Source organism: Anas acuta, chromosome Z (assembly GCF_963932015.1).
Source record: "Anas acuta chromosome Z, bAnaAcu1.1, whole genome shotgun sequence".
Lineage (NCBI taxonomy): Eukaryota > Metazoa > Chordata > Aves > Anseriformes > Anatidae > Anas > Anas acuta.
This window is the reverse complement of record NC_089017.1, coordinates 4,250,994-4,271,511: the sequence shown is the minus strand read 5'-3', so window position 1 is coordinate 4,271,511 and position 20,518 is coordinate 4,250,994. Positions and strand designations below refer to the sequence as shown.

Here is a 20,518-nt window from a genome sequence, read left to right as displayed (position 1 = left end):
TCTGTAATAACGAAAATCAAGAAATGCTGCAAGATTGTTTTCACAAAGGTATTGAGTGGCCAGCTGCTTGAACGTAAGGCGTACTGACTACTCTGCCTATGCACTGATCCAAAAATTAACTAGTTCTTCCTCCTCTTCATTATTTTGATTGTAGTCTATCTTCTAGTTGTGAGTACATCAAACAAATTATGTTGTCTACCTTGAAAGCATGCTAATTTAATGTGGTACTCTGAGAGATTTAGTTTAACTTTATACAGTTTTAGAAACTCTGGTTTCCTGAAATAATGCCACGGCAGGCATTTGAGTTCAATGTCCTGTATGTTGCTATAAAGCAGTTAATGGCCATGTCTAACTTCTCTCCATTATCTTTTTTATCATTGTGATGCAACTTTAAAAATTAATGAGACTTGCTATCCTCCCTACCCTTCACCCTCCCCACCTCCACCGTTTGGTGCAAACCTCCTCAGAAAAAGCTTCAGGAAGGCTCTGGTATCTTCCAGTTCAAGTTGGTCTGTCTAAAGCTTCAGGGAGTATTAACAGAGGAAAAGATCCTTCTCTTAGGCTCTGGAAACTACATTCTGCTTCTGTGAAACAAAGCTTTCTGTTTGTTTGGCATCAGTAACAGTCTGAACTTTCCTTTAACAGAATCATGATGAAACCTGGAGGAATTATTTTTCTGAAATTAATTTCTTCCCAAATGCTGTTTACACCCACTGCTACGACTCATCTGGAACAAAACTCTTCGTGGCAGGAGGCCCCCTTCCATCAGGACTTCATGGGAATTACGCTGGTCTCTGGAGCTAATGATAGCTCTTTACAAATGCTGATCTTTATTTCCACCTTTCATTTTCTTTCATTTTTTAACAATGAAATTGTGTGATGCCATTGAGTTATGATTTAAATGCAAGTTATTTTTAGCAGAGTTTTCTGTTGGTCTCCAACAGTTTTATACATCCTTTTGAACCAGTTTTTGCTTTAACCTTCTCAATCCTTTATATGAAGGGTTTTTGAAATCCCTTTTTATTATATTTGCTCCAAATGACTTTTCCCTTGCATTTATGCTATCTTGGCCATGTGCCCTCTCCCCTACTTTGCTGTGAGGTAGGATTCCTTTCTACTAGAGTGGTTGCTCCTGGGCTTTCCGTGAAAGTCGAGGGGCTGCGTGTGTGCAGGTACTTTGTGTCAGTTACATTACCTGGAGCGAGGACTACTTGTAATTAAAAAATATTAAAAATATTTATAAGAGATAAGCTACTACTTTATCTGCAGAGCCTGGCCCTGGCCTGGGTTGATCTTATTTTTTAAAAGTACAAGTCTAATGACACTGTTTATATGTAGAGGAATACAGTAATTTTAAGCTGTGCTCATCAGAGCCCAGGGACAAATTCCCCAGGGTATTGCCCATCAAGTCCAAACTGCAGAAGCACAGGAGTTCCCAGAAGTGCATTTGCATTTGAATGGTAGTTTGCAGCAGTGCCAGGAGAAAAAAAAAAAAAGAAGTCTTTTGTTCCTTTTCTGCCTGTCCCAGGTATCAGCTTGTGCAGCTGGAGGTTGAGTAGGCTGTCCTGCAGCATGGCAGGGTGACATTACACTGAGGGCCTGCAGAGGTGATGAAAGGAAAGGGGGGGGGGGGGAGGGGGCTAGGGACGTGATTTTTTTTCTTTCTTGTCATTAAAAAACCAACTGTATCTAACCATTTTGCAGGTGAGACAAGGTTCCCAGGTGGCTCCCAGGCTTTCCTGTTGTAGCTCACGGGTTCTTTGTAGACTGCCTAAAACCCAAGATCTCTTGTTTCAGATTGTGGGAACTCCCCCCCCCCCTTTTTTTTTAAGCTGTTCAGGTTGTTAGCCATCTCCTTTGATAAACCAATGGACTATTGGCTTATCAATTGGCAAATAAACTATTTTTTTCTCTAAGGTTAAAGAGTTTGTCTCAGACTTGTCTAATGCAGGCTAAGAGATTACCATGTAGCAAGAGAACTTGCTGTTAGCTCATTGTTGCATTACCATCCGCCCTCATCTAGCTTGCTGTAGGAGAAACTCAGTCTTTCCCTGGAGCCCCCTGCTGCCTTTTCCATTTGAACCACCTTGAACTTCCTGTGGGACTGTGACTGGGGAGGATAGGTCTGATGCCTTTTGGGTCCATCTGTGAAGCATGTGCATTCCAGTGTACAGTCTTCTCTACCACTTGGCTGAAATGCAGGGCTCTGGGGTACTCCTCCTGGTCTTCTGGCAGCACCAGCAACTCTTGCCTTGTTACCGATGCCTCTGTCCTCCGCTGGGATGAATGCCTGCCCCCTGCCCTCGTCACCTCTGGAGCAGCGTGCACCTTGCTGCTTTGGTGCCAAACGAGCACTTGGTTGAAGCTGAGGAGAAAATACAAGGCTGGGACGTGCTCTGTTCTCCTGTCTCTGCTGGAGATGACAGCACCGCAGGAGAGTAGCTCTGGTTGCTGAAGCTGTTCCTGCCAGGCTGACCAGAGCTAGTCTGGCGGTGTCCTTACGGTCTCTCTTGCCTCTGTGCAAGGTGTCTTCATCAATAACACCGGGCAGTGAGGCCCTGGCTTACCTTTTTGACTGATGGGATTACACAGTGTAACTGTCTATTCCTGAGGGGGAGCAGATCCTGCTTTATCTCACATCAGGCACCTGAAGGAGAGAAAACAACTAATCAGACCTTCAGACCTTTTGTTCCTGCTGTTTGACCTTTCAGGAATGTGGGATCTTGTGCTGCTAGTGAGTGTAGGAAGCTGTTCATTTTACCCCTCTACTTTAGAGTAGACCACCTTATTAATTTGGGTATCACATTTCCCATATTCATTCTTACATGCAATCAAACTGGAGATGATTTAATTACGGGTTCAGTAATACCCAGCTTGTACGTGCTGTGTAGCCACCCCTCGATAACAACTGGGTGATATGTGATGGACATTTGCGAGGAAGCAGAAGCTACAGAGCAGTGCTAGTTTGAGCGTGGCAGTGGGGGTGCTGCTCAGCCTCTTGCCTGAACTCCGCGTTCCTGGTAACTGCTCCAGCTTTCCCCCTTGTGCAGTCAGCTCAGCCAAGGAGAATTTCTGCTGCTCTCCCCCGGTGCTTCCTGGGACTGTTGTAAAGAAGCGAGTCCACTTGTTTGGTTCCCTCATCAGTGCTGCTGATGTTTGTGCTGATGTTTGTGTTGGTCCAGGGTGAGTAAATTACCAAAGAATAGTTCCATAGGTGTTTGTTCCTAGTCTCAGTTGTTCATTTTCCCCCACAGATCCATTTTAAGATGCTTTGCAAGAGCGCCCAGAGAGCCAACTGGATTTAGTCTGTCCACAAAAGTTATGTTCGTGTTGTGGGTGACTCTTGCGACTCTCTTAGTGAGGGAGACTACTGAATGTCTTCATGGGGATATCTTTGCTGCCTCCGTTTCAAGTCTTTGGCAGCTTTTTTGTATCTTAAGGATTAATATATTTCTGTATCAGTCACTCTGCTCTAGAATTTCATTCCCTTCCTTTGCCTAAGCACTTGCTTTGTATATAGCTTGCAGCTGCAGAGCTACAAGTTTTAAGTTGTGATCCAGCTATGTTAAGTGTTGGTTTGGTGTCTTAATTTCTGCCCCTCAGCTGAGAGGCACTAAATGACCTTGTGAATGGATGTCCCTCACCTGGTGCAGCTGTGAAATAAAGCAGGCTTGCCTAGACTGCTTTTTGGAGGTTGCCTGCTTTGTCTGATTGCAAGAAACCAAGAACAGATTGGCCACGAGTTGCTGCAGCTCAGTTGTGCAGCAGCATCTTTACAGCAGCCAGGTGGGAGCTCTGAGATCTATTTGTGGTGGTCTGATACCCTTATTTTCCATAAACCTACTTCTTCAAGGTGTCGACGAGATTCTTAATTAGTTGATGTTGCAATTGCTGCTATAACTCAGTCACTGAACATGGGTACAGCTCATCTCTAGGGATGCTGTTGCAGGGCTGCGTGTGATGCAGGCAGAGCAGATTCTCCAGCCAGCCTGTGCTGAGCCCTGGACTGTCACGCTCCATGCTCTCTGGCTTGAAGTTAAGTGAAAATTCCCCTTTGTGCACTGTTGGTCACACTGCAGCCCCAGCCCGTGGTGTGACCTCAACTTAAAATGCATTTCTGAGTGTTGCAGTGCTTTCAGTAGCTTATCTTAAGGTCTCTGAAGCACAGACACCAGGAATTTGTCCATGTTGCAGACAAGAGGGTGGAAAAAATACTGCCACGTCTCATCTGAAAATACCTCCTTTGTGCTTTCCCTTGTCTTTGCAAGCAGTTGTTTCACTGTGGTGAGGATGGGCAAGGGAGCACAAGAGGGGAAAAAAAGGTGAAAGCCCAGCCAAGTGGTTGGTATTGGTCTCGGAACACCTGAGGAGCTTAAAAATACAGAGGGGATGCTTATTCATTGCTCAGGAGGTACTTGTAAAAGGGCTTAATCAGAAATGTTTTCAGAGGTCAAGTAGATGTCCCTTTCATTCTTGTTTTTTCCATGTTAATTTTTAAGGACTTAAATTAGGAAGTATGTTTTTCCTGTGATGCTTGCTGGCTTTATCAGAAACATGTGGTGCTTGGCTAATTAAAAACAGAAATACTGTTGACAGAAAAGAATCTTCCCAATTAAAAACTGAATGCCGTTTTCTAACAGCTTTTCCCTCTTGTGACCTGCTGGGAGCAGAACAGTCTAAGAAAGTGCACACAGACCTAACACAGGGTGCCAGGGCTGTTGGAGCTGTGAAAGTGGCTGCCACTTCTGGACTGTAAAATCACCAAGCAAAACACTTGATTCCATACAAAAGCATGGTTTCAGTGTAATGGCCAGAGAGAGGTGTATATAAAAGCACTTGCCAGCATATAATGAGATTTCTCTAGTCCTAGATGTTGATTCTTTGACCTCAGAACAAAAATCTAGGAGTCAATACTTGGTTTTCTTAGGAACTGCTTTTTTACATTCCCTTATTAAAAGGGAATATTCAGGTGCTGAATCTTAATCTCATTAAACTTGTACTTTTTATTTGCCCATTCTCCTGCTCTCCTTTCCTTTTCAAGGCCTCCCACAGTCTCAGGGTATATAAATCACTGACTCATCCAAATAATACCGAAATGGACCAACCAGAGGTTAACGTGCCTTTCTCTTCTGGTACCTTGATCTTTGTAAAGTTATCTCACCAACTCATCGCTGTCTTAGGGCTGGGTACGTGCATTGTCTTTTTCTAAGATGTATGTGTTGAAGTTGCAACAGGTTTGTACTGTTAATTGTGACTCGTTTAATTTTGTTTTAGGATGTGGTGTAGATGCAAATCAACGCACTGGTTTGTCTTGGGATTGGTCTCACCCGTGACATCTATCAGTGCTTGCTTGCTTGTTAATGTGTACAAATGCTGGATCTTCCCCATTGCCTCTGATGTACTTGTATATGATGCACAAACTGCACAAGGTGTTTTTAAAATGTGTGCTGACCACAGCTTGTTGCCTGAGGGTAGCATGTCCTACAGTGAACTGTTTTTAATGTTTTTTGTTTTTTTTTTCCCCAAATGTATTTAAAGATACAAAGCCAGGGAGGAGTGAGGATCAGCACTCACTGACACTTGCTGGCTTTTGTTCTGAATCCAGGTTCTGATGTTAATAACTCCTGCAACTCCACCCATGTAACAGAGCCTTTCTCAGCTCGCTGTTTCTGTCATGAACGGTGTTGGAAGAGCACCGGATCCTGAACTATCACAGAAGCTGTCAAGTGAAGCAGAAACAGCTCTTTTCAAATGTTAGAGTGCATGTTTTTAGCTGTAAGGTAGAACTGTTTAAAGTTTTTGTTGCAGCTTGCAAATGGAACATTGGGAAACTACCGATAGTAGGGAAAACTACCGTGTCCGCACGTGGGGCTCAGTGTTCAGAGTTACCTTGTGAACTTTTTCTTCTGAAAAGTGATTTTTTTTCTTCCCAAGACAAAGGCATGACATGTTTAGCTTTGTCTTCTGAATTGGCAAATGCTGTCTTTTGGTTTTTAAACTAACACGTGGAGTTTGGGCCAGGTTTCTGCCTCTTCTGCAGGTAGAGGATGGTATGATGGATAGCGTATGTCTATTCCCAGTTGTTGAGCTTAATCCGTTTATAAGAACATGGAAACAGGAACACTTCTTCGCTTCCTGTTGCCCAAAATGGGCTTGTATATCCATAACTAACTGAAGTTAAGTACTGAATTGATCCACAGGACTACCTTTGTCTTTAGAAGCAGCATCGCTAGTCATCGAGCTATTGGCATTACTATGCTGCCAAGGAGCACTGAGGTTAGTGTGTGTCCTGTTCTAGCGGTGTGTGTTCTTGTAACCACAGTGTGTATTTAAACTGGAGTTCTTTTTGTTCTTGTTGAGTTTCTTCAAATCTAGAAGAAATCTTTTTATCATTCACTTTGCAGAGTAGAACAGATTGTTCTGTCTACTTTGTAATCCTCAGCACTTTCCTCTTCTCCCATTTCTTCTCTGTTCACTTCTAAAATTGGTTCAAAGCTGCTAGCCTAGTCTGAAAAGTACCAAGTCATAATGAAAAGAAAACCAACGGCCCACTGTTCTTTCACCATAAACTTCGGTTTCTGTCTGGCTGACTTGGATGTGGAGACTCCGCTTCTGCAAAGCCTGAAATTCTCACATACCTGTATTGTTCAGTGGATGTCAGCAGATCACGAAGTGGAGGTGCCCAGCACCAGCACCTCTTTCAGTTGGTTAAGACTGATCCAGTGGTGTGTTAGTCAGCCAGAGAACTGGTATGCGTGGCCAATCAACAACCAAATAACATCCATGTTACTCAGCATCATAGCTAAAAATCCTTTGAGGGCAAAGGCAGGGAGGTACATCACTGGCTTACTGCTGACTTCTAATCCCATTTGAAGTCTTTTTCCACATACTCTATCATGTGGATTTGATGGATTGTGGAAAAAATTGCTATGCTATGAGCTGAACTGTAGCCCTGTGCTCAGAAGGCAACACCTGTTATTAGCTTTAGCTAGCAGTAATACCAAGGGCTGGCTATGTGTAGATGAGCTGATGTTTGAGCAGTGGAAGCCTTGAGGTTTTTCTTTGTGCTTTTAAAACTGGAACTGATCCCAGAACATATGAAACTGCTAGTCATTCATCTCAGGATGAGCTGTGAAGATGGCATGGGGAACAACCCCAGTCACCCTCTTCCCTCATCTGTAAAGGTTACCAGTGCACTTGTCTTATTTCCATGGTTGACTACGAACACTGTGCTTTGCTGCCACCAGCCACCTCCGTGTGCTTCCTGCTGGGATGGAGCCTGCAGCTTCATCCACCTGGTCGCTCACTCGGTCAGCGTGAGCTGTATGTGTGGGGTGTGCCAGGCCAGCTGGGCGTTACAGCTTCAGCTGATTGCTCTGTGCTTCTCTTACAACGCAGGTGATAGTAGGACCAGTACAGAAAGGCCCGGATGAGAAACTTCTACCAGGCTCTGTCTCTCTTGTTCAAAACGCTTTGTCTCCCTTCTTGCCACCTTCTGCCCCTTGGGACATGAGCAAGTTCGCTGTTGTGTCCTGGCTTACCATGTCTGCCAAGTCCAGGGGTGAGCCCTGCTGCATTCTGAGACTTCTGCACTTGCTCAGACAACACCTTGCTGAATTGTCTGCTGTCTGCCTTTTCATTTAACTCAGCCCTGGATGTCTCCCTGAGCTGGTATCCTCCTTTCAGCCCAAAGGGCTTTGCTCCAAACTCATTAGTGTGCCATGAAGGAGCTGATTCCCATAATGCTGGTTATTTCAATTGGGTGGCTTTTTTTCTTTTTTATTCTGGGGTTCACTGCAAGTATACAAAATCCTACTGACTTCTCAGCTCTCTCCTGAACGTGGTACAGGGGCCCACCCAGGTGAAGCATCAGGATTTTGTTGACTTGTAAGATGCACAGAAATAAGTCTCTCCTAAACATTTTTTTGGGGAGGAAAAGCAGCTGCATACACACAAATGGAAAGGTATCTCTGTGCAGAATAGGTGAGGGAGCAGTTTAAGAATTAAAAATAGAACAGATTACCTTTTTTTTTTTTTTTTCAAATTACTTTAACTGGAGTTTTGGCTGTGTTCAAATTCACAGAAAGTTGCAATGTTAACTGGGGGTTTCTGTTCATCAATACAAAATGTGCCTCTCAACTATAATGCAAAAGTCAGTCTCTGTCTCACTTTGTTTGCGATGCAAGAAGTTTAACTGAAGACTGATTTAATTCTTGTTTCTTGCTCTTAACTGTTATCATCCATACACCAGTCCTTGCTGGTCTTACCCAAGCACCATACAGCACCATCCCTGTTTAAAAGCAAAAAGGGAATTGCATTGAGCAGTGGAACCTGATGAACTTCCTTGCTTTAGAGAGACACTGGAGAGAAGAGACCAGGTTCCACATGTTATAATTACAACTAAACCAATGCAGCTACTCTCTCAGATCAGCACCACTTCCTACTTTTCCCTCTGTTAGATGGGAATACAAAAGCAAACCCAGCAATACGTGATCCAGTTGACGTGCTCGTTCATAGAAGGTGGGATCTTTGAAATACAAAGACTGAGATCTCCAGTTGTGTGGAAGAGCTCAGTATGGGTGCAAGAGTTTGGATCTCTGATTACAGCTCTTCTGCCAGCTTGCTAAATGCAATCGAGTACTCTGGACTCTGCCGAAGACTGTGGTAGAAGAGCTGTGGAGGTGTAGGCTGGAACTGATCTTTTTAGGTCACCTCTGTGTTGCTTGACTACATGGACAACGTAACAGTGATTTTTACAGATCGCTTTCCATCTGTCAGTCACAACTCTTAATTTACTGTTTGGGGGAAAACTGTTAATAGATGCATTTCCAGATCAAACGAAGAGCCTAACTTTCCATCTTGCATTAACCGGGTTACTGTGTTCACATGCCAGAAAGATGTTGCTCTTTGAAAAAGCATGTTAGTGTATGTGGCGACGACCCATGCACTTTTTAAATACCGAAACCTGTATATTCTCACCTGAGTATCGTTAACCATGCTGTAGTCTGACAAATGGATCTTTTACTACTGCCTTGTTATATAGATAATTGTAATTAACTGCAGTTTGTTTTTCCACTACTTGAAGTTGTGTGATCTGAAAACTGGTGAACAAAAAGTATTTGTGCATCTTACTATGGGTATCTCTAAATAAAATGTATTTGTATAGTGTGTTGGCGTGACTGATGGTTTATTTTATTTTCTAATCCTTTCACTTAGAGTAAATCTAAGCCAGTTTGAGGGCAAACAGACTTGATTTTCTTCCTTTAACAGACTAGCCTTTGTGCTTATGTAACCAATTCAAAGAAAATAGTAAAACTTTGTTTTGTTTTTGTTCCTGACCCCCACCCTTTGCCAGTGCCTGGATTTATACCCTAAGGGCAGGTTCTCAACTAGTTCCTGTTTTCCACAGTTTAAAAACCACTGATGTTCTCTGTACAGCTGTAGTAAAACCATTTGTTTCCATAGGAAATATATCCAATGGCAGAGTTGGGAATGTTAAACTCTTCAAAGCCTCTCCTTTCTGTTTTCTTCTGGTACCTCATTTGTTCTGAAGCAAAGCTTTCCTTTCAACCTCTGTTTTTCTAAGAAGGAAATAATTAGAGGTGTTGGGAGGGAGAAATGTCCTCAAGACTTCTAAGCTTTATGTTGGGGGTTAAGACAACATGCCTGAAAGCCTCTCATGCATTCTCTTCTTTCTCATACTTAACCTGGGCTGCTCAATTCCACAGAGACTTGTCATGGACATACTGCAGCTTTACATACAAGCTATGAGAGCATGTTCTCAGCAGCACCATCCCTGCTCCCTGTGGTGCTGTAGTAGGCATTCCTCAGGCTGGGAATGCCTGAAAAAGGGAGAAAAGGAAGAGCAAAGTCCAAAAGGCACATGAGTGCTGTCATCTTACTAAGCCTTATACCAAAATTGTTTGAGATCTGAGAAGAAAAAAAAAAAAAGTCGCCTGGCCCTGGAAATACGCAGAAAATTATTGGTTACACGTGTGGTGGGCAGAGGCTAGAAAGCAATGTTAGCAGCACAGCTTGCGGTTCCTGGCTTGCCTCCTGTCACAGCCATAGATGTGGATGAGCTGGTGCCAAGCCCTCGGCGTGAAAGTTGGAGATGAACTGCTTGTGAGCTGTGCTCTGTCCCTAGATGGTCTGGACAGTATAGAATGGGTTTGCTGCCAGGCTGATGCTTTTGTTTCTACAACAATTAGGGAAGTGAAGAGGGTGAAGGAGTAAACAGTTACTTTAAGCTGTAGAAATGTTTCTGGCAATGACTGTTACCAACTCCCCAGCTGCATCTGATGCTCCCTCAAGTAGCTGCAAGCTGACATGCTGTACCAAAACGGACGAGATGGCTGAGGGCCTCAGAAAGCCCCAAGACAGTCCTCATGGACCTCCCCCTAGATGTGTGTCCAGCTTAGATCTCAGCACTAAACCACCCAAATCCTTCCCCAGGAGCTAATTCTAGTAGTGTTCACCTATCTTGTCATGTCACCTACCTTGCAAGTCCCCTCATTGTCCCATTCCCTGTGCAGATGGAGCAGTTTGTTCTGTTATGTGGAGCAGGTGATCTGCACTGAATGGGCTTTCACTGCCTCTGTTTCATGGCTGTGGTTTTCATCCCCAGCCTGAGCAGTTTCCAGGTTCCCTTGGTGCTTTCTTACAGAGGCCATGCTCGACATGCCTGTCAGTGGCCATCACCATTTCTGGCTGTGGATCCAACGTGAGATCCACTGCATTCCTTGGCCTGGACACCGCACCGGGGCCGTGCTCTAATCGATCGTGCTTTTACAGCCCACTACAAACCCTGTGGCAGTGCACGTTATCCCTCCCTTTCAACACTCAATCTGCTGCCTGCCTCCAGCTCCCAGCCCAGCTGCTGCAGGTTCGCCTGGCTGTCATCACTTCCCTGGTTGGGTTGTATTTTGTTTCTGATCCTTGTGGCTCCAGATATAAGCTCCTGCCAGCTGGTGGCACCGCTGTCACAGAGCAAGGAAGCACGAGCAGAACGGCACTTCGGGAAGTCTCAAGCTGGTTGTGTTTAGTGTTTTTTTTCATAACCATATCTGTACTCATCCTGTCTGCTTTTGCGTGGAGCTGTTGGGAGCTGTTGATCAGCTGCTTGAAATTTATTCCCCACATGGCAGTAGCTTTCCGCCTTCATTGAGGTGCACCACGAGCTGGCAGAGGTGAGAGAGAAGCCACGAGACTTAAGCATAGAGCTGTGGTCAAAAGGTCAACTTGACAGTTGCCTGGGCTGTTTGTGCCAAAGACATAAACAGAGCATGGGTCATGTTCCAGGGATGCTGAAGTCTCAGCAGAAAGATTTGCAGCCACCGTCATCAGCGCCTGATTTTATTTTTTATTTTTTCCATCAAAAGCTTTACTGTTCCAGCGGTTTCTTCTCGCCACAGACCCACCAGTGTGACTGGTGAGTGCCAGTTACAGTTACATCTCCATTATCTGGAGTAAGGGGGGACTGAGATTCCACTAGGCACATTAAAAACCATCTGATAAAGGCAGATACTCCATGAGCAATGCAAGATGTGCTGTGGAACATGGTGCAGGGATGGTTGAAAGTCTTTAGAGGATCAGGACGATGTTGATGTGACCGGGACCTGAACTCGATGGGCATCTGTGGGACACTGCAGCTGAGCTAATCAGCCATTCCAGAATGAACTAGCTCTGCATGTAAACAACTGGTGTCTTTGGTTGATAAACTATGAGTTGCCTGTGACCTAACTTAGAAAAGAAACAGATAAATTAATTTACACCATTCTGCTAGAGGAACTGGTATAAGCTATAACAGCAAAAGGATTTGTTTTTTGTTTGTAATAACCCTTAACCTCTTAGAAAACAATTTGTAGCAATTGCGTTAGCCCACTTCTAGATGGTTTTAAAAGCACTAGCAGGTGAGTATGAAAGTGTCCTAGGAATACCTGTTCCACTAATTCCTTCTCCACTAGGAAGCACTATGCAAGTGTCACACTGGGACAGAATGAACAGCCGGGTGTTAACTCAGACTGACTGGTGGGCAGGAACATCTGCCTGTCAGCAGTGGTGCTCTATCAGCAGCCCTACGGTGTCTACACCCAAGAGCTCTTTAAGAGCTGGCCAGGGAAATGTCTGGCTTCACTGTGATAATTTTAATCTTGGGAAATTTTAAGAGGCTGGAAGCATGCCACTGTTCGAGCAGGGCACAGAGGGTGACCAGATACCTGCAGAATACTTTCCTTGATGTCACAGGCAAAATAATGAAAAACTGATAAGGGGCTTGCTTCATAGAGAATTCAAGGCTAGACATAAAATTAATGCCAGGCAACAGGGTTGTGTGGAAAATAAGTCTTGTTAAAAAAAGCCTATTTAATTCTCAGATCATTTAGCTGATAAAGGTAACAGTGAGCATGTCACAGAATTAAATTGGGGAGTTTGACAGAACAAACTCGGCACTCACCATTAGAGCATGCACTGCATGGAATAACAACTGCCAACATCCTTCCCCAAAATGGGCGTTTACCACGGAGTTCTGCAGGATCAGAATCAGGCTCGGATGTGCTGAAGTCTCCTCAGTAAGTACAAAATCACTGCAGGTGTTTTGTGAAAAAGATTGGAGGAAAGGAGAACAAGGGGGATAAGGCAGTTGTATTGAGCAATTCCAAAATCTCATCACATGGAAGTGCATCATCTTGTTCATGCTGCCAAACAACAAGGTAAACCCGGACCAAGGGCTGCAGGCAGCACCTACAGCAGAGGGTCTGACGAGGCACACACTGACCCTGGAAGGGGGATCGGGCAGTCCAGCACGAATTCCCAGGATGATGCTGAGACAGGACAGAGTGATGCAGCCCACAGATGTTAGGAATTTTAATGGCCTGGGCTATATGAAGGCCAGACAATGATATCATTACCCTTTCTGCCCTTAATGCTGTGAATCAATGAACGGCATCTATGCTAGAAGTTGCTTCCACAACTCAAATGGCTATTCTTTCCAGTACAAATGCTGCTGAAGCCTTGCTTCTACACACACATTAACACAGTCAAATACACCACATCCCATTTGTAGACAGCATCTTTGGAGTTTCACCCCAAGTCTACACGTACCAGCAATCCCTGGTACACTCAGGGGTAACACATCTCAACACAACTCTACTTTGCATTCAAGACTTTCAATTGTTCTGCTATAACCAGAGAGAATTCCTAATTCCCTACAAACTTAACTCAAACCTGAGTTTGGTTTCTTCACATGGAGCCTCTTCCTTACAGAATCTAAGTATAACTGGATTGCGTCGGCTCTCTGAAGCTACCAGAGAGCGTTTTGGAGACAGATAGTGCAGTTGATGCAGGTGTCACAGGTTAAGGCTGTAAGAACGATCTGCAGAGAAGAGCAGTATTTTTATTAGATCAGGTAATAAAACTGGGAAAAAAAAGAACAGGCACAAAGGAAATACAAACTTCAGACTAAGTTGTGAAAACCTTCTCTGAACTCCGGCTCAGCTGGAGTAATTGTCTGATCAGTCCAAGAGACAGGGGTAGCATAGTGTAGAAAGTACAAGTGAGTGTTAGCATGATGAGGGATGGTCTACTTGCAGCCTGAGCCCCTGATGAATAGATGGTTTTCACTTACTGTCTGTAATGCAGAAGTAGAATGGACTTCTGAATCAGTAACAGGGTGATATTCTTAACATAAGTGTTTTTTTTTTCCCTCCTTCCCCTTTGGCAAGTAGAATGTCAAAGCACCAAATTAGTGTTTTTCAGCCCGTGAACAAGGAGACTTCTTTCAGGACTGCCTATTTTAAGAAATCTGCCATAGGTGACTAAGAAAAGCAAGCCTGAAGTAAGCTTACACATACAGTCTGGAGGGATTTGCACCTTCACAAGATTATTCTTTAGTAGCTGGAAAACTGAAAAGGTCACAAATCATTGAAATGGCAGACAAAGTGCTGACATAGGCAGAGGGGAGTGAGTTAAATAGCTAAGTAGGTAAGGTTTGCCTGCCAGGCCTGGTCAAACCTTTGCGGTGTTTAGTGCAGGGTCTCCTCTTCCAACCCCGATGTGCTGAACGTTCAGAGCAAGGGTCTCTGACTGCAGCCTCCCAAAGGAATACAATAAAGGAATTCCTTCATTCCTCTCCTCTGGATGCTTTGGCAGTGAAATACTTCATCTTCTCATTTGCATTTACTCCATGCACAGTGGAGAGAAGTCTACAATGCTTTTTGTCCCGGTATCCTTGTTTAATTCTCTCTTACTCCAAATGCTCCTAGGCTGGATTCCGTGTGATATTTGGAGACGTCCTCCAGCTGGCACCACACCATCTGACTAGAGCATCCCAAGAGCTCTCAGCCTTTGTTGTTGCATGCTGCACATCAAATATCCATATTGATTAGCAAAGGATTGCCAAGTCATGATGAAAAAATGCTAATAATACTGATTAAATCCGCACAGATTATGGAGCCGCAGACATGTTTGTCACAAAGCTTGTGAAACTTTGTTTGGAGCTATAATTAATTCCCTCCCCCCAACAGTAATATAACAAAATATCAACAGTTGCCTCCAGAGAATCAACACTACCTGTGCACTCTTTGGTCTGAATTTCAATTCAGCTCTAAGGGCACCTGTATTTTACTGGGAGAAGATGGGGAATAGGGAGGTCTTGCTGCTTCCAACCTGTAGGAACTGGTGTAGCTCCTGCCATCTTGTTGTAATAAACAACAAGGTCAGTCCAGGATGCTGGCCACCTACATCTGTGTACTCTAAGCTAAAAGGGCAGAAGCACAAACAACACCGATTAATTTTCAGGTATTGCTTATGGTAAAACGAGATTTGATGCCCTCTCTACTTAAGTGGAGAGCCAAGGGAGGTCAAGGGACAGAGGATGAGGAAACAGCAGCAAAGGAAATAAGACCACAGAAAAGGTCGAAATCGGGGGATATACCCATTGAGGTGCCAGGGGCTGAACAAACATTCTGCTGCCTGGTGTGCTCCAGTCACCTTTACCAACCCCACCTGCTCAGCAGAAAGCCAAACAGGGACTGATTCCACTGAGAATAAGCAAGCCCTCCCTTAATATGCCAGCATGAAGGACAAAGGAATGCCAGAAGGGTATATGTCGTGGTTTAACCCGGCCGGCAGCTAAACACCACGCAGCCGTTTGCTCCCCCTCCACCTCCCTCTCTGGGACGGGGGAGAGAAATGGAAAGTGAAGCCCGTGAGTTGAGATAAAAACAGTTTAATAAGACAGGAAAATAATAATAACAATAATAATAATAACAATAACAATAACAATAACAACAACAACAATAATAATAATAATAATAATAATAATAATACAATCACAGAATGGTGATAATAGTACTACTAATAATGTGTACAAACAAGTGATGCACAATGCAATTGCTCACCACCCGCTGACCGATGCCCAGCCTAACCCTGAGCAGTCCGGCCCCCTTCCCCTGGCTAGCCACCCCTGTATATTGTTTAGCATGACCCCAGATGGGATGGAATACCCCTTGGGCTAGTTTGGGTCACCTGTCCTGGGTCTGTCCCCTCCCAGCTCTTACTGCACCCCCAGCCTGCCCGTTGGCAGGACAGAGCAAAAGGCTGAGATGTCCTTGGCTTGGTATAAGCACTGCTCTGCAACAATTAAAACATCGGGGTGTTATCAGCACTCTTCTCATCCCAAGCCAAAACACAGCATTCCACCAGCTACTAGGAAGAAAATTCTGTTCTAACTGAAATCAGGACAGTATATCTGCTACACTTCAGACAAACAGAGGCGTGGTACAGAACCCAGTGTTAAAAATGCAGAGCAGGATAAATTTGAAAGGATCCAACTTCTCTCTTTTCCTGGCTCAGAACCTGAAATTCCCCGTCTTGGGGAGTCAAACTACCTCAGTGCCTTGTCACCTCTGCTGTCACCATGCAGCTGGGGTTGCCATTTCTACCCAGGGGCGCTGCCCGAAGCTGCACCAAGTGCTCCCACACGCTCTGCTCTGCCACCCCCTCGCAGCTCTCCATCAGTCTCTGGCATCCTCTTGTTCTCCCTTTTCCTCCTGCGTTGCACCTATCCCTTGCCATGACAGCTTCTGAGAATCCTCCATGTCAATGTGGTGCCTCCCTGTGTTCAACCCAGCCAAAGAGCCTAATGCTTAAAAATCATAGAATCGCAGAATCATTAAGGTTGGAAAAATACCTCCAGGATCATCTGCTCCAACCGTCCCCCTACCACCACTGTCACCCACTGAACCCTGTCCCCAAGCACCACGTCCAATCTTTCCTTGAACAACCCCAGGGACGGTGACTCCACCACCTCCCTGGGCAACCTGTCCCAGTGCCTGACTGCTCTTTCTGATAAATGTCTCTTCATTTTCAACCTGAACCTCCCCTGGTGCAACTTGAGGCTGTTCCCTGTAGTCCTATCGCTAGCTATCTGTGAGCAGAGGCTGACCCCCAGCTCCGCACACCTTCTTTTCAGGTAGCTGTAGAGAGCCATAAGCTCTGTCCTGAGCCTCCTCTTCTCCAGACTGAACACCCCCAGTTCTCTCAGCTGCTTCTCACAGGCCTTGTGCTCCAGGACCCTCACCAGCTTCACAACCCTTCTCTGGACACGCTCCAGGCCCTCGAGGTCTTTTCCTGTTGTGAGGGGCCCAAAGCTGAACGCAGCACTCGAGGTGCGGCCTCACCAGAGCAGAGTACAGGGGGACGATCACCGCATCCAGCTGGGAACCAGAGTGCAGGGGGACGACAGGGTTGTTGTGACCAAAGGGCAGGAGCCGGCACTTAGCCACGTTGAACATCCTCCCACTGGCCTCTGCCCATCGATCCGACCTGTCCAGGTCCCTCTGCAGGGCCTTCCTACCCTGCAGCAGATTGATGCTTCCCCCCAGCTTGGTGTCATTGGCAAACTTACTGAGGGTACATGCAATTCCCTCGTCCAAATCATCCATAAAGACATTAAAGAAAATGGGTCCCAACACCAACTTGTGGGGAACACCACTTGGGACCGGTTGCCAGCTGGATTTCACTCCATTTTTAACTTCACATAATACAGGTGCAATATAATATAATAGAGGTTAAACTGCGTTTAACTGCAAATAATATCAGTGCAGAACTGGTTCCCATTTCTGCACTGTTTGAGCATTGCTCTCAGCAGGCATAGCAAGTGGCAGTAACAGAACCCTTTGATTTTCTGTTCATGAGGACAACTTGGGACACCAAATGGGTCTGCAGTGAATCCTCTGGGAGTGAAATAACTGGAGAAGGACCAGCAGGGCTCTGGAAAACCCTGAGCTTGTGTTGGTTTCAGGAATAGTATGAGGAATAGTGCAGCCAGCAAGACCAGGGAGGTGATCGTCCTGCTGTATTCTGCTCTGGTGAGGCTGCACCTTGAGTGCTGTGTTGTTTTGGGTTCCTTGCTACAAGAAGGACATCGAGAGCCTGGAGCATGTACAGAGAAGGGCCGTGAAGCTGGTGAAGGGCCTGGAGCACAAGTCCTGTGAGGAGTGGATGAGGGAATGGGGGTGTTCAGTCTGGAGAAGAGGAGGCTTGGGACAGAGCTTCTACAGCAACCTGAACGGAAGCTGTGAGGAGCTGGGGGTCAGCCTCTTCTCACAGATAACCAGTGATAGGACTAGAAGGAACAGCCTCAAGTTGTGCCAGGGGAGGTTCAGGTTGGCAATGAGGAGACATCTCTGCTCAGAAAGAGCAGTCAGGCACTGGGACAGGTTGCCCAGGGAGGTGGTGGCGTCACCGTCCCTGGGGGTGTTGAAGGAGAGGTTGGACGTGGTGCTTGGGGACAGGGCTTGGTGGTGACATTGGTGCTAGGGGGCGCTTGGAGCAGGGACGCGTGAGGCGCCCCCCCCTCACTGCCCGTTACGGCCGTTAACGGTCCCCCCCCTGCGCTCCTCCCCCCTCCCTCTAGGAAGGGGGCGTGGCCACCCCTCCCCTTCCGCCGCGCGGGAGCAGGCGGCGCCCCGGTCACGTGCGGGGGAAGGGGCGGGGCTTCCCCTCGCCTTAGCTCACGTGGTGCCGGGGCGGGGAGGGGGGGCGAGGCGGAAGGGCCGGCGGATGGGCGCGCGCTGCTGGTGCGTGAGGGCCGCGGCGCGCGGGGACGGCGGGAGGGGGGGGGGGGGGGGGATTAAAAAAAAAAAAGGGGAGGGGGGGGGGAGAGGCGCGCGTGCGGCGTCACGTGACGAGGACGAGGAGGAGGAGGGGGGGGAGAGAGAGAGAGAGGCGCGCGCGTGGAGGCGAGGTCACGTGACGGCGGTGGGCGCTGCTGCTTTGTGAGCACATTGGGCAGGTACCGGGGGGGGGGGGGGGCAGCGCGCGCCAACCCCCCCCTCCTTCCCCCCCCCCCCTCCTCCTCCTCCTCCACCCCCCTCCCCTCTCCCTCCCCTCCCGCTCCCCCCTCCCCTCACGTAACCGCCGCGCGGTTCGGTAACGTCCGGCGCCGCTCGGTAACGCTCGGGCCCGGCTCTGAGGGGGGCTCAGCAGGGGGAGCCCCCCCCCCCCCTCCTCCCCTCCCCAAACCCAACCCAACCCCGCTCCATTTTGTGGGGGTCTCTCTGCCGGGGGTCTCCTCGGGGTTTGGGGTGGCGGGGTGAGGTGTCCCCCATCGCCCCGGGGGCTGTGTGTGTGGGGGGGGGGAGCCGGGAGCAGGAGCTGAGGCAGGGCCCGTGTGGTGGTGGTGGTGGTGGTGGTGGTTGGGGGGGGGGGGTGGGGGGGGTGTACAGGGCCCGGTGCTCCCGGCTGGAGCCGGTGGTGACCGCAGGGAGCAAACGGCCACCAGGAGGTCGAGGTGATTTTATTTTATTTTATTTATTTTATTTATTATTTATTTATTTATTTATTTATTTTCCAAGGGCAGAAATCGGAGCTGGATGCGAGGGAGGTGAGGTGGGGGGGGGGGTTTGGGGGGGGTTGAGGTTGGGAGGATGTGCAGGCCCGGAGGAGTTGCACTTTCCGCTGAAATGGAGCCCTGCACGGCGAGCGGCAGCAGCTCGGCCCCTTTTCGTTTATTTATTTATCTATCTATCTATTTATTTATTTATTTTTCATATTTACCAGCCTCCCCCCCCCACACTCCTTCCTTCAGCGGTTCCCGCAGTTGTACCGCGTTCTCCGGAGGGATCTGGGGTTCAGGATTCCTACCTGACTGACTCAGTATTTGTGCCTCAGCCTGAGCTCTCTGGTGGTGGTGGTTTGACCCAACTTGTTTAAGGAATTTTATTTTTAACCTTACCCTAGGTAACTTTGGAGCAAGGGAGGCTCAGTCAGCTTGCAGCGTTAATGATGTTTTGGGACTCGTGGAGGGTTACACGGAGGAACTGGATTAACTGGTGTAAACTGATGTTGATGTGTAGTCTGGAAAATGGGCGAGCTTTTGGGAACTTCAAGGAGGGAGGGAGGAGTGGGAATTGGGCAAGCTCTGTTCTCCTTTATTCTAGCTGCACTTTTATCAGCCTATTGATTACAAAATTCTTTAATAAAAACAAAACCAGAGAAATTCAGGAATGTAGGCAGTTTCACTTGCATTGTTTTGGCCGGGCTTCGAAAAAGCTACTGGTGCCGTGAGTTGCAAAAGTATTTGACTGTTCCAGATTGGAGTTTGATTTACTGCTACAACCTAGAGGGAAGCTAAGAAAAATCCCATCAGCAAAATCTTGCCATTTACTAGAATCTGCTGTTTCTTGTTTTTATTTTTTTTAGTTATCCTTTTTTTTTTTTTTTGGAGTTGTAGAAGTAATTCTTGATGTTTTCTATTTCTTTCATGGACTTTTACATGATGTTTTCCTCGTTAAATACCATTTTTGCTTTGTTTTATTTTTGTTGCTGGTGTCCCCCTAGTGATAGTGATCACAGCAGAATAATATGCCGATTAATAGTGCTTCAGAAATGTACATATCATGGCATATTAATAGTCTGGTAATTATTAGTGTTTCTAGTAGTATTTACTTACAGTTTTGGTACTGCTTAATACCAATAGGTTCTTTGTTTTCTTACTCTTTGACAAATATATACCTTTTATTTATCTTTTTATCTTTGATCTTGTTTGATAAAAGCACAGGAGCAGGACTCTGAAAAAGTGTGTCCTGCTTTCAGATTTGCAGCAGCCTCATATGACCTTGGTAAAAGAGAAGCCCAGTGACTTGTCCTCCTCATTAGATGACAGATGAAAAGAAACTTGGTGTTATATTTGTATGCTTCAAAACTAGTGAATAGAAGGAGCTAGAGGAGATACAAGTAACACCTATTTCAGTGTTGTCCTTCTGCTGGAGCTTTTATTTATTTTATTTTTCCGATGCAGTCTGCTCGCTGGTAGCCCATTGCGTACTCTTTGCTTTTCAGGGACCTAGTTTGGGCTTGTACTGTCTTTCATACAGCTTCCCTAAACACCTTTTGCTCTTTAAAATGCAAGGTGGAATGAAAGGTTGTGAAGAAGCTCCTCTGCAATTACTTAAGGTTCACATTTTCCAAAAAAATTTACAAAAGGTTTCTCTGCTTTGCTCTAACATGAAAGGCC

At 46.3% G+C, this 20,518-nt stretch overlaps 2 protein-coding genes across 7 annotated transcripts in view; both read left to right on the top strand.

Annotated features, from left to right (window-relative positions):
- DCAF12 (DDB1 and CUL4 associated factor 12) overlaps positions 1 to 9,168 on the top strand; it is a 31,837-nt gene extending 22,669 nt beyond the window's left edge. For both annotated transcript variants that reach the window (XM_068666018.1, XM_068666019.1), the window contains exon 9: positions 646 to 9,168. In XM_068666018.1, the coding sequence (XP_068522119.1) occupies positions 646 to 804 (159 nt within the window). In that variant the 3' untranslated portion in view covers positions 805 to 9,168. The remainder of the gene's footprint in view (positions 1 to 645) is intronic.
- An 8,794-nt stretch (positions 9,169 to 17,962) lies between these two features.
- LOC137847972 (ubiquitin-associated protein 2-like) overlaps positions 17,963 to 20,518 on the top strand; it is a 41,048-nt gene continuing 38,492 nt past the window's right edge. The window contains exon 1 of one of the 5 annotated variants that reach the window (XM_068666719.1): positions 17,963 to 18,080. The gene's annotated coding sequence lies outside the window, so the exon portion shown is untranslated. Of the gene's footprint in view, positions 18,081 to 18,169; positions 18,296 to 18,393; positions 18,453 to 18,770; positions 18,794 to 20,518 lie in introns of those variants that run through there. The other 4 variants (XM_068666721.1, XM_068666720.1, XM_068666722.1 and 1 more) reach the window with 4 other exon arrangements.